This window comes from Podarcis tiliguerta (genome assembly GCF_965153285.1).
Source record: "Podarcis tiliguerta genome assembly, chromosome: Z".
Taxonomy (NCBI): domain Eukaryota; kingdom Metazoa; phylum Chordata; class Lepidosauria; order Squamata; family Lacertidae; genus Podarcis; species Podarcis tiliguerta.
This window is the reverse complement of record NC_139553.1, coordinates 10,400,192-10,414,268: the sequence shown is the minus strand read 5'-3', so window position 1 is coordinate 10,414,268 and position 14,077 is coordinate 10,400,192. Positions and strand designations below refer to the sequence as shown.

General features: G+C 42.2%; 1 protein-coding gene across 9 annotated transcripts in view; it reads right to left on the bottom strand.

Moving 5' to 3' along the window:
* GARNL3 (GTPase activating Rap/RanGAP domain like 3) overlaps nt 1-14,077 on the bottom strand; it is a 120,620-nt gene that overhangs the window by 36,636 nt on the left and 69,907 nt on the right. For all 9 annotated transcript variants that reach the window (XM_083424417.1, XM_083424421.1, XM_083424418.1 and 6 more), the window contains 7 exons: nt 8,770-8,844; nt 7,394-7,493; nt 6,770-6,888; nt 6,244-6,308; nt 6,063-6,126; nt 4,033-4,059; nt 1,246-1,321 (listed from right to left, as the gene is read on the bottom strand). In XM_083424417.1, coding sequence (XP_083280543.1) covers nt 1,246-1,321; nt 4,033-4,059; nt 6,063-6,126; nt 6,244-6,308; nt 6,770-6,888; nt 7,394-7,493; nt 8,770-8,844 — 526 coding nt within the window. The remainder of the gene's footprint in view (nt 1-1,245; nt 1,322-4,032; nt 4,060-6,062; nt 6,127-6,243; nt 6,309-6,769; nt 6,889-7,393; nt 7,494-8,769; nt 8,845-14,077) is intronic.

Here is a 14,077-nt window from a genome sequence, read left to right as displayed (position 1 = left end):
TGAGACTAAGGAGGTAGAAGCTGGTAGGGCAGGGCCACTCCCAAAACTGGTTGCAAGTAAGAAGGCAGGCAGGGGGGAGCTGGCTGAGGGCAGACTGAGGATAGTGGGACAGTGCCCCATTTGCCTTAATGGATCAGCCTCCACTACCTCTTTCATTTAAGCCTTCCACAATTGAACAGCGGAGCTACAACTGCACAGGAAAAGTGGCTGCTAGTGAGAGGGCCTTCATAGTTGGTGACACCCTGGGTAGGGCACAGAGTTTCATTTTTTCCATTTTTAATGTGTCAGGTGAAGGCACCCAGGCCTTTAAAGCATCTTTTAATCTGAGTTGCTAGAAAAGGAAGGTTTTAAGGCTGCTTTTAATTATTGCATATTTATTGTATTGCATCTTTAACACACTACTCTTTGTTCTGTGAGCCAACATAATGTTGATGAGCAGAGAAATATGGTAACAAAAAGAAATCAGCCCTGGATTTCACTTAAATCTGAGCATTCACAGGAATGTAGGAAGCTGCCTTATACCAAGATTATTTGTCAATCTAGTTCAATATTGTCTACAATGATTGGCCGTGGCTCTTCAGGATTTAAGGCAACCAGGGACTTACACATGCAAAGCAGATGCTCTACTACTGAGATATGTCCCTGGCTGGCTCAAAGAATCACTGGGTATGGAAGTACCTTACAAAAAGGGAAGGCAAATATGTATGGTTGCTATGGGTGCAATTTACACTCCACACCATATTCTCTATCTGACAAAAGTTAAGAGCGTAAACTTTTCAAAGCAGAGGACTCTCTTTCTGCTTATGCTGCCACGTAATACAAAATGCGCACCAGGAGACTACAACTCCCATCTTCCCTACCTTTGCCCATGCTGGCTGGGGCTGATGGGAATTGGAGTCAAACATCACCTGGAAGACACCACATTAGCTATTGCATAGGCTATTGCAGTTATTGTGAAATAACAGGAGAGGATGTTTCAGGTGGTGCCTGGGGAAATTCTCTTCTTTTGCTTCGGGAAGGGAACTCGCCAACCTTTGTTTTTTTTTAGGGAATCAGATTTCCCCTCCTGTTTGGAGGGAGATGGCATAGCATCTCTAAGCAGTTCAGCCAGGTAGTATCCAGTGCTCCAGACCAACAAAGCTGGCCAGCACTGTTCTAGATCTAAACCAAGATCAGCACAATGGCATAAACACAGACATTTCCCCACCCACTTCAGTTCAGATAGAAATCAATCTTCAGACTCACCATTGCTGAACATCTCGTCATCTGTTAGCTGTCCATCTTTGGCATAAAGTACTCCAAACTTAAAATTGACAGAGCCCTATGAAAGAGGAACAGTATATTAGTAAGACGGAACCAGACTGGCATTCTTCAAAAAATGAAACAGCTTTATATTGGAAAAGTGAAAGTGCTGCTTTTAACTTGGCAGTTAAATCTGGCAGTTCCACAATAATCCTGCATCCTAACTTGCCAATGAGCAGAGTACGTCTTCTAAACCCTTGACAGCTAGAGGGTGCTAGAGTAGGGCTGTAACTCTTCCAATCATATTGAGCTGCATCCCAGAGAAATATATTTTCAACTTCAATGGATTTTGTATGGGGACTGATTTGTAAATACGGGGGCTGTCCCCAGGAAATGGGGATGTCTGGTGGCCTTATCTTACTCTACTCAGGGTTTTTCATTTTTCTTTTCAGTTTATCATTCATATGCTCAGGTTCTGATTCACCTGCACACTATATTATCCCCTACCTGCCTTTTTGGGCAACTGCCCTGCTCATAAATTTGAAGTCAGGTCTATTTTTGTTTGTAACAAAATAAATAAAATGTTAACGTGAACCTGCTGTCTGCAGATGAGCCTGAAGTGGAAGCCATTGAAGGGATTGCCTTGCAAGCAGACCGTTAGACTCACAAGTCTTTATTTCTTCTTATAACTGGATTTCTCAGCATTGTCTGTATTTCTGATCTCCAGGTACGAGTGCTGTCACTTATACAACCAAGACAGCACCGTCCATGCACAAAAAGGAAGGTAATCAGAAGGCTTTGTGGAATGCATGGTTTGTAGCAGCAGCACGGCAGCACCTACACCTTGGAATTCCCTGCCTACTGACACTTTTGCTGTACTCTTTTCAGTGCCTGCTTAAAACAGTTTTGTTTAGGCAAGCCTATCCAGAGACATATAGGTTACATGTATTTTATTTCTTTTTAGCTACTGCAGATTTTAATAGTCTTTTGAATTATTTTCAAACGCCTGGGGTTTTTAAAGGAGAATTTTAATGCTTATTTTATATTTTAGTAAAACACAGAGGTTTTCTTACAATCAAGATATACATTTCATTAAACAAATAAATAAATAAATACACAGGAGGGGAAACCCGGAAAACAGCCCTCAGTGGGCACAGAGTGCTAGCTGATTATTTGCAAGTGGAACAGAAAACCTAGTTGGAAGGGGCTGGAATGGAGTATTCTTGAAGAGGTGACTGGGAAAGTGAACAGCAGTAGCCCACAATGCAAGATTTTGTTGCAGCGGGAGTTTATGATATTTAAGTCCAGGGAACACTGACTTGTTTTTCTGATTTTCTTGTTAGGTTCTTTTCCCCATATCCCTACTTTGTAGGTGTCTAACACCAGCAGCAAACATCTTCAAAAATAAACATGCAAAATCCCTATCTCTCACACTCAGTAACACTGCTCGTGCAAGCCTGCTATCTTAAAATTCCCTAATTTTAAACTGTGCTATTTTTACTGTTGTTAGCTGCTCTGAGGATGGCTTTGCCTGGGGAGGGCGGAATATAAATAAAAATGTATATTTATTTATTAATTTATACCTCACCCATCTGGCTGGGTTTCCCCAGCCACTCTGGGCAGCTCCCAACAGAATATTAAAACAGAATAAAACATCAAACACTAAAAACTTCCCTAACAGAGCTAAGCATGTCATCCCCCTCCCCCTCCACATAAACACAAGTTTGGAATGGGACAGATTTAGGCACCTGCTTCCTCCAATTTGGAGATTTAAAATATGTTGATACCTATACCACTAGTAGGAATATCATCAGTTTTAGGCATTGCAGGTATGAAAACCAATCATTGTTATTGTTAGGGGAGACTGCAGACACTCAATTATGGCACTCAGCACTCACACTTCCCATTCTGTTTCAAAGACATGGATCACTCCCATGAGTCAATACAGCATCAGCACAAGCTCATTTGCTGTGATTTATACCCTGACCCTACCACATGAGTGGCTCAGACTGAGCTAGTGGCAGATGCAAGTGAGGCCCATGGGCCCATCAACCTTCAAGGGTCCACAATCAAACTGAAGTGATATATGGACCTCTCTCGCAATCGGTACTTTGGAATAAGGTGCGGCAAGCAGTGATGACAAAAGAGGAACACAAGAGTCCAAAACATTGTAGAAGGAAAGAGTATTGTTTCATAAGCACTTCTCGGGCTTATGTAACTGGGGCAGGGGCACTGAAAACAACACGCCATGTTGAGTTCCTTTGCTCACTTTCAGAACCTGTGCAATACTTATCTCAAGATGCCTCCCCCCCCCCCGCCCCTTTCTGGACCATGGGTTGCTGCTTGCAGGTCAAGATTAAGATAGGACTGTCACATCATGGGATAAGTATTCCTGCCCAATGTGGGTGAGAAGGGGAGCCCATGAGATGGAATTGGTGTTTTCAGCAGCACATTTTGTGAGACATATGCAGCAGCAGCAATCTGAGCAAGTATGTTTTTTCACCTCCTGAATTCAGGTAACACGGTCCCCAACATATTTGTAGAAGTGCGTGGTCTGAAACTGGTTCACCAATAGCTCCCAACTCTAATTGGCCTTCTCAATCATGATTGTGCACTTATGCTGACCTCAGGAGGGGCACACAGGAGTATTTGTGGGTACAACACCACCCCACCCCCCAAATCAAACCCAGTAGCATAGCCCACAGAATACAACATGGCACTTTTCAAAATGGAAACCAATGTTTGTTAGATAGGCTCCTGGGAACTTAAAGGAATCAGATTGTGAATTACCTCTTGCTCTTCCAGAACCAATAAATCCTGGGGAGGGAAAAGAACAAATATATTCAGCTTTTATATTCATTCAGAACCCAGCAATCTAATTTGTCATTTGTTTGCACCCTAAATGTAACTGGTCAGGGTTTTCAGACAAAAGCAGCGGCAACCACACCAATTTTTCAATATTGGTCTCTTGGTTAGGATTGGAAAAAGTGACATCTCGCCCTAGTCAAGTACTTGCAAGTTTTTAAATTGTTTAAATTGTTGTACTTTAATGTCTTGTAACCTGCCTTAGGACCTTAGGGTGAAGGGTGGGTAACCAGAAACAACAACAACCACATGGATAAAAAATCCCATTCAACCTTTGAACAGAAAGGTCCAGGAAATGTCCAAACTGCAAAGAGGGAAATGTAATTAAAAGTGAGTCCAGGACAAGGTGTTACAAGCCACCTGCTGCTTTGGCATAGTGCCCAGCCACTACCCCTTAAGTCTAGTCATAGATATGCTGGCCATCTGCTCATGATCTCTTTATCCTGTTCGGCAGGCTACAGTTCATGCAGCTTTCTTCCAGGACAGAGATGGAGAACCCCTGTCTTCCCCTCGCCTTAGTCTTCTCTTCTTTAGGCTAAACATACCCACTTCCTTCCATTTTTCTTCACAGGGCTTGTTTTCCAGACTGCTGACTGCTGCCTCCTCGGAACTCTTTCCAATTTGTCTCTACACACATCTTGAAGTGCTACCAAGGGGCTATATTTTTCCTTTCTGCTCCATGTACATTCAAACTTCTGCCCCTGCTTCTCATTCAACCCCTACTCCCTAGCAAACAACAGCCATAGGAATCTGCCTTATACTGAGTTAACCCATTAGCCCATCTAGCTTAGCAATGCGTACACTGTTTGGCAGTGGCTCTCCACAGTTTCAGACCTGGAGATGTTGAGGATTGAACCTGGGACCTTCTCAATGCAAGGCAAATGTTCTACCTCTGCACTACAGCCCTTCTCTTAAGATACAGCAACACAAGAAGCTGCCTTAGTCTGAGTCAGAGCATTAGCCCATCTAGCTCAATATGTCTAAACTGACTGGCAGTGATTCACTAAGATTTCAAGCAGGGGTCTCTCCCAGTCCTACCCATTGATGCCAGGGAATGAAGCTGGGATCTTCTGCATGCAAAGCAGATGCTTTGCCTTTGAGCCACAGCCCTTGCTTTGACCTTCCATTCTCTGCCTGCTAGACTTCAGCCTTTTCTTACAGCCTTTGTTTCTCTTCCATCACGCCTTGCACTGAGGTTTCCTTCATAGATATCACAGCACACATTCTGATAGATCATTTATCCTCCACAAGAGGATGAGACCACCACTCAGATGCTGGATTCCAGCTCATGGGTTTGTCACTGAACACACCAAGGATTGAAAATAAAACTGCCAATGGCATAATGCTGTTATACAAATCTATGGTGGAACCACACTTGGAATACTCTGTATAGTTGTGGACGCCTCAAAAAAGGATATTGTAGAGATGGAAAAGGTTCAAAAAAGGGAAACCAAAGTGATTAAGCGAATGAAGCAAGAGAGGATTAGACAAATTCAAGGAGGAGAAGACTATCAATGGCTAATTTCTACCTCCACCGTGGGAGGCAGTATGCCTTTGAATACCAGCTGCTGGGCATCACAAGTAGGGAGGGAGAGCTATTGGTGCTCAGGTCTGGCTTGCAGGCTTCCCATTGGGGCATCTGGTTGGCCACTGTGAGAACAGAATGCTGGACTAGGTGGGTCTTTGGCCTGATCCAGCAAGGCTCTTCTTATGTTCTTAAGCTCCACCAGCTTAAAACTCTCTGCGAAACATTTAATTCCATTTATTAAATCTGTGGCTTTTGGATGGAGTCCTCAAAGCAACTCACCACATTCATAAAACACATGAAGTCTGTGTTTTGAAGTCTGTTTTTGAAGCAATTGTTTCCAAAAGACATCCCCAACCGGCTCCACAAAATAAACACTCATAAAATAGGATGGAAAAAAGAAATACTGAAAAAACTTTGCAAAGCTCACCTTTTGAATTTCAGGGTGAAGAATTTCTCTAGGGCCTTTCTCAAATTTGTCAAGATTCATGGCACTGAAAGGTGAAATTGTAAATTTCAGTGTTGTCTGTTCATGTGGCACAACAATGAGTAATATCTACTCCAATGATATTTTAAACATAATCTCTACTGAATTGTTTTTAACTGCTTACCTTAAAATAGATTTCACAGACAAAGTTTTGGTAGGACTGTAAGGGAGGCATATTTTCAGAGTACCCTAGAAGAGAATTGCATTAAGACAGATGCTCTTTCTCAGATGACTTTGGGTTTTTTTTTAATACAAATGAAAATACTCAGGTAATTCAGTCAATTACAAAAATATTCAGAACACTAATGGGTGAGGGTTGATTCAGATGTAACCCTCAAACATGGTTTGTGCTAACTGTAGCTTGAACCTTAACTTATGCCATAGTTTGTCAGATGGGGTTGCTTCACAATAAACCATGGTTTAAATGTGCATCTGAACAATGTGAAAGATTCAAAAGGCCTTTGTGGAATGTAGCAAATAAGTAAGCTGCAAGTTGGGGTGAAAGAAACTATTTATAATGGAAGGAGTGCCTGTTTTTCTATCATAGCCTTTCTAGCTTGGCATGCTCCACTGACTACCATGGATTGTCAGAAACTAAGCTAAACAATTAGAACCAATATAAAAGAGCAGGCAAAATGTTTGTCCCTTACTGTTTTTCTCCAGAGGATTGCACGGTATTGAGGAACACGCTGATTGTTTTGGTCAGAGAGTACGACAGACAGAAAAAAGGGGTTCTTCTCTATGTCTGTTCCTACATAGTTCTGATGAACTGGGGAGCAAAAACAGTGCTTATTACAAAATGCAAAACCAACCTGCAAAGGAACCCAAACTGTACACACAGGGGAATCCCATTGCTCATAGAGTAAGCACCTCAGTGCCGCATGCAAAATTCCCTGTGCGAAGACTGGTACCAAATTTAATGCCACTGCCTCTGAACACAGATGGCCTACTTTGCTATTACGGAGGCGAGGTTTGAACAGGGGCCATCCACACTTTTAGCCTCTTTTGGCCAAGTGGGACAAGATGGTGGAGACCTGCCATAACATATACTCTAAAGGCTGGGCACTCAGGCCTATCAGTCAAAAAGGTGGTTGCATAGATATGGTCACATGGCTAAAGTTAAAATGGTCTCATTTTAAAAAGGAACTCTCAGAGAGAAACTCACTCTGGTCAAGGCAAGAGAAGACACTGCTAATGATCAAAGCACATTTTGATTATTCAAGAATGTTGTAACTGATGCAGGCATGTGCACACAAATAAAAAAGTGTAACTACCTTTTCCTAGAAAATACTTGAAGTACCATCTGGTGTGGTACTCTGGGTTCTCCAAATGCACATCTGTTCTGCGCCATGTACCAGGGGCATAATCTGTGTTCTGGAAAGAAAAGACAAACCAGGAAGTCATTTAATTCAAGGCTCCCCACACAGAAATAGCAAACAGGATGTGGAATGGAGGAGGGGAGAGGGAGAAATAGGCATTTGAAGCACCTGGCAGCGCAGCCCCTTATTGGGTGTCCATATGCTAGAGGATCTGCGCCTGACGTCTATTAACTACTGAACCCATTTTAAGGTCCTGCTACTTAGATGTAAAACCCTAAACAACTCTATACCAGGTTACCTGAAACACTGTCTTCCCCACCATTGCCTGTTAAGGGCACTAAGATCAACAAATGGAACCTGGCTAGCTTTGCCACACTCTGATGGTTATTGGCTTGTGATAATGCAGAGGTGGGCTTTTCACTGGTGGCACCACTGCTGTGGAATGCCTTCCTTGCTGAAATACAAGAGGCCCCAACAGCATTGGCATTCTCCAAGAAATGTACTATGTTAGGGTAAAAGTGTGTATATTAAAAAGAACGTGTTAGTGAACACAACATACGAAATGTATTATATTAGGGCAACCAGCTTGCAAAAAGGTGTAAACCAGAGAAACCTGTAGTAGGGATACCAGGGCACTGGAGTTCCCTTGCACTGTAGTGAGTCCACCCACCAGGGCTGGTGATTGGCTCTCATGAACAGGAAAGGCTTTGAAAATGACTTCCTGTTTAGGTCTAGACTGAGAAAATCTTTTCTGACTCTTGGGTGTGTTATAACAATCAACTGGACCCCTTGATTCTTGCTCCAGGCTCCAATTTGATGGCTACCTCCTGCTGTTTACTACAAGATCTCCGTACCTAAGAATCAGTGCCTGAATTTGCTTTTTCCCTCCTCCTTCCCAGTCCCCTTTCCTCTTATGCCATATCTCTTAGATTGTGAGCCTGACAGCAGGAACAGTCTTCTCACTGCTATTCGTAAGCTGTTCAGGGGGCCTGGTTTGGCAGAAGAGCAGAATAAAAACAATTATTTTTCACTCTGATACATTGGCTGGATCCTTTTAAACATTATTAGAACAATATTAGAAATATCGTTCTAAAACATCAAAGCATTCTGTTTTGTTTTCTCTTTCTCCCCACTGTTTCCCTGTTTTCTGGTTGCTCTGCAGCACATTATGAACGTTAAAAAAGAATGTCAAGTGGCTATATGGTTATCAGAATCATTCCTTAACTCTTCTTTAGCATTAAAAACCAGGAGTGTAGATCTGCCCACTGTTATGATGCCAATGCTTAATCAATCTGAGGAAAACAAGCCTTAAGGCAAAGACCTCCTCCTACCTCATCAACAGAGCCATTTTCCACCCGGAATCGTCCAGCTCTTTGGATAGCTCCATCAGCGTCACTGGAAATGAGCTGTGCCATGAGGGGGAAAAGGTAAACATTAGAACAGCAAGCCTTGATTCTCCATCTTCTAAGCATTCTTTGGGATGCAACTCATTGGTATCAGGTGCTTTAAATATCTGTATTGTTTGTGATGGACTACATGGAAATGGCGGAAATGACTGGCAGAATCCGAGACCAGGGAGAAGAGTCGATGGAAGAAGATTGGAAAAAAATTAAAGTATATTTACAGAAATATTGCAAAATTAATGAATGTTAGAAGAATACTGGAATGAAGTTATATGGTTTTAGCAGAAATGTGATAAAGAATTAAGCAAAAACTGATTGTTAATGGGCTAAAGTGGAAAATGTAAAGTTAGATTATGTTAAGATAAATTATAGAACAAAAAATTGAGAAAGAGGGAAGGGATTTGCTGAATTAGCTAATTTGAACTAGAATACAAAAAAGGGAGGTGTGAGGAAGTCGAGGAAACAAGTAAATGAAAGATAATGATATGGAATTTGGATGTGTTTTTTTTCCTTTTTTTCCTCTTTATTATGCTGTTTTGATGTATTGTTCTTTTTTCTTTTTCTTTTTTTCTTATTTTTGATGTATTGTTTGTTAAATTTTTCATTGTTTCTGTTTTCTTTTACACTTTTTTTCTGTAACTAAAAAACTTTTAATAAATATCTTTTTAAAAAAAATATCTGTATTGTTTGGATTCAATCTAATGGAGACATCATATTTATCTCACTGTTGAGAAAAGAGCATTTGGAGTGAAAGAGAGGCTTGTCATCATCACTCAATCTAGGAGTGACCCGCCTCCAGGCAGCAGGGGCAGCCTCTCTCCCTACCACAAGGCACATGGATTTCTCAAGAGATAGGAGCACCAAACACAAAGGCAAGCTCTTTCATAGAAAGGTGAACCAAACTCGGAAATGGGTGGTTATGTTTCATAGGAAGGGACCACAAAGGCTTCATCTACACACACAGCAGCAGAATGAAGTGCCAGAAGGGGCTGTACCACTTCCTACAACAGGCGGGGGAGTCACAGTGGAATGCTGCTGCAAATATACAACTAGCAGATTGGGAAGAAAGGTCTGCTGTAAAACATTTGATAATGTTGCATGCTCACACACCTGTGCACACGTACACACATATGCATGAACTCTCTCTCTCATATACAACTTGCAGACTGAAGCCGTTCAGCCTATTTTGCCGTTCATTCTGCTACATGTATAGATCTGACCCGTCATGGTCCCACTACAAATATATACAGTGGTGCCTCGCAAGACGAAATTAATTCATTCCGCGAGTCTCTTCGTCTAGCGGTTTTTTCGTCTTGCGAAGCAACCCTATTAGCGGATTAGCGCTATTAGTGGCTATTAGCGGCTATTAAAGGCTTAAGGGATTAGCGGATTAGCTGCTAAAAGGCTATTAGCGGTTTAGCCGCTTAGAAAAAGGGGGTGGGGAGCGGAAAAAAATCTCAAGACTCGCAAGACATTTTCGTCTTGCGAAGCAAGCCCATAGGGAAATTCGTCCTGCGAAGCGCATCGAAAAACGGAAAACCCTTTCGTCTAGCGTGTTTTCCGTCGTGCGAGGCATTCGTCTTGCGGGGTACCACTGTACATTGTTTTGGAGTGGATGTTCAAACTATTAAAACAGGAATTCTATGAAGAGGCAGATCGAGATTACCAACATAACAGGTTTTATTCATAACAGAATGGAAAAGCAAATAAAGGTATGTTTGTTAGTGAGGGCACTGTTACACATCTTTTAAAATAAAAAATACGTGTATACCGCAATTTCATTTTAAAAAAATCAAAGTGGTTTGCAACAATTATATATAATCACAACCCCCTGCATATTTATGGTAAGAATTTATTTTAATACAGAAACCTTCATCTAAGGGATCTAAGAATCCAATCTGCACTGACTTATCAGACCCACTAACTGCTTTTTAAAAGATAAATGCCAATAGAGCCTTACCAACACTCTGCCCTCCAGCCAACTTCCCCTCCCTTTTAAACTGATAAGCTGATCCTCCACCTAATTTCCCCTTTCTATCCAGTCAGGCTCTAGAACACAGTGAATTACCTCCAGCTTTTCTCTCTATCAGCTTCTAACCTTCCACTTATACCCCCTGGCCTAATTTACCTCCCTCCAGCTCCCAAGCCAACAGATTGACATTTTTATAGCAGACAGTACATTATGGTCATAATCAACTTAACAACAGTTCTGTAAACTGGGTCAGAATTATTTCCCATACAAATAATGTCTGAGAGGGGGAAGGGTCTGAGCGGGATGTGTCTTGTCTATTTTATTAATTAATTCCCACAACATTTTAATACAGTGGTACCTGGGGTTACAGATGCTTCAGGTTACATACGCTTCAGGTTACAGACTCTGCTAACCCAGAAATAGTACCTCAGGTTAAGAACTTTGCTTCAGGATGGGAACAGAAATCGTGCTCCAGCGGCACGGAGGCAGCAGTAGGCCCCATTAGCTAAAGTGATGCTTCAGGTTAAGAACGGACCTCCAGAACAAATTAAGTACTTAACCCGAGGTACCACTGTACCTCTTGATGGCAATAAAACCTCAAAGTGGTTCACCAAAAGAGTAAGACAAAAAATGATCACCTAAAAAAATAATTATTTAAAACATTTAGAAAATAATTTAAATCAATGATAGACTAAAAACAGATTGAATCACATGACAGCTTTTACATGTCTGGCAAGGCTTGCCTAAACAAAAAAGTTTTAATCAGGCACTGAAAAGACAATAGTTGAAGTGCCTGCCTGTTGTTCATAGGCAGAGAGTTTCAAAGTGTGGGCTATTTATTTACATCCAGCTTTTTCAAGCCAGTTTTCCAAAGCAAATTACAACAACAACATCAGCAGCAACAATGATGACAACAACGATGATGACAACAACAACAACTACTACTACTATTACTTAAGGGGTGAAACAGGCATCGAAAAGGAACAGTGAATTTCTTAGGAGACACCACAAAGGTTTGGTCCACATCCACAACAAAATAAGGTTGCAGAAAGGACCATACCACTTCATAATACAGGTGGGGCACATCACCATGAAATATGGCCCCATGTGCAAAACTATCTTTAAACTATAAAAGACAATGCAAAAACAAAACAAAAAACACACCATTTTTAAAAAAGACTAAGATCTAAGGCCAAGCGATGAGTTTGTGGCTAAGCTGAGACTGGAACCAGTGGTCTTTTGGACCACAGCTCATTCTCTTAGTCACTATGCTATGTTACAGCAGTGCCAACAGGTGTGTTTGTACTAGGGATAACAGTTGGAACATATGAAAGAGAAAAGAGAAGGATGATAGGGGAAATAATGGTAATGGGGGCGCTGGAACACCTGAATGAGGATTAAATGGTAACTCCATGGATGCCATGTGCAAAAGGAAGTGAGTTGAGATGTCTTAGAGCATGGTTGGCTAACCTGTGGCAGTCTAGACGTTGCTGAATTACAACTCCCATCAGCCCCAGCCAGCTTGGCCAATAGCTAAGACAGAAATCATTGTTCAAGAATATCTAGTGGGACACTCCCTGCATGAAATGGAAATCTCCAGCCAAGAACCGGGACAATGTCATGATCCAGTGAAAGAAGGTCAGGCACATGACAGGCGAGAGCAGGAAGGATGAGTACAGTCTGTAAGCTGAGCATTCATAAGCAGCTTATTCCCCAAAGTAAACCTGTTTCTGAGAGTTGAGACTGCAGGCTAAAAATGCTCCTCCATAAAAGATTCTTTCCACTTACAAAGCTAGATGGGAACAAGAAGGGCTCAAGAATAGCCTTCTCCATGATAGGTTTTGGTTTTTTAATAACCACCTCCTCTTCCTCCTGGCTCATCTTCTTGGATGCTGGAGTGTTCAATCACACGAGACTTTAGTTGCATTCTGAAGCAGCACAGCCTAGTCAAAGGCTTCCAACTTCAGTAAGAACATGCCCCCAAGTTTGCTAGTTTCTTCTTCCCTTCCAATCAATTTTCGTTTTGTGACATGCCTTTTTAGATTGTAAGCTAGGGTTGCCATATTTTGAAGAGCCAAAAAAGGGGATGCGGAGCCTCCTTGCCTTCCACTGCGTGAACACACTGCGGACACGCACACCATACCTTCCAACTTTTCTCCGATGAAAATTGGGACATCCTATTCAACAACAACAACTACAACAACAATTATTTTATTATTTATACCCCGTCCATCTGACTGGGTTGATCCAGCCACTCTGGGTGGCTTCCAACACATATAAAAAAAAATAAAACATTAAACATTTAAAAAGCTTCCCTATACAGGGCTGCCTTCAGATGTCTTCCAAAGACATAATGGCAAAAAGAAATAGAATATGAAGATCCAAGCTGTATGATGATCAAAGGAAAGGAGCAAAGCTTTTAGGGGAAAGATGCAGTGCCAAGTGCTTCAGCCATTTCCTCCACTCTTTCCCCCCACCCCAACCCCCAACACGTTCTTTTCTAGGTTCTTCAGTCAGCTAAGTTTTCAAGATTTATTAAACAGGATACACACACACACACACACACAAAGTGGGGAGGGGGGCTTTCCCTAACCTTACATGAGAGCTGTGTATTTTAACTTCCATTCAATAATTGTGCTTAGAGGTATCCAAAGTAATTTGGTTCATCTCCACAATAGCTATCCAAATGCCCATTGGCCTTAGACAAAGAACTTTTAATTAGGACTGAGAGAGCTTGGGGGGTTCTCTTTACAAGCAAGCTCTCTCTTTCTTTTCTTAGAACTTTCTAATTGCTAAATAGGTAAAGGATAAAGGGACCCCTGACCATTAGGTCCAGTCGTGACCGACTCTGGGGTTGCGGAGCTCATCTCGCTTTATTGGCCGAGGGAGCCGGCGTACAGCTTCCGGGTCATGTGGCCAGCATGACTAAGCCGCTTCTAGCGAACCAGAGCAGCGCACGGAAACGCCATTTACCTTCCTGCCAGAGCGGTACCTATTTATCTACTTGCACTCTGACATGCTTTCGAACTGCTAGGTTGGCAGGAGCAGGGACCGAGCAACAGGAGCTCACCCCGTCACAGAGATTCAAACCGCCAACCTTCTGATCGGCAAGTCCTAGGCTCTGCGGTTTAACCCACAGCGCCACCCGCGTCCCAACTGCAAAATAGAGTCAGCTTAATTGCAACCAATGGATAATGCACAGTGGTGGGGATCCTGGCATTGAGTATATGGGAGACCCTTATGGGGGGAAGGGGAAGGGGAGAC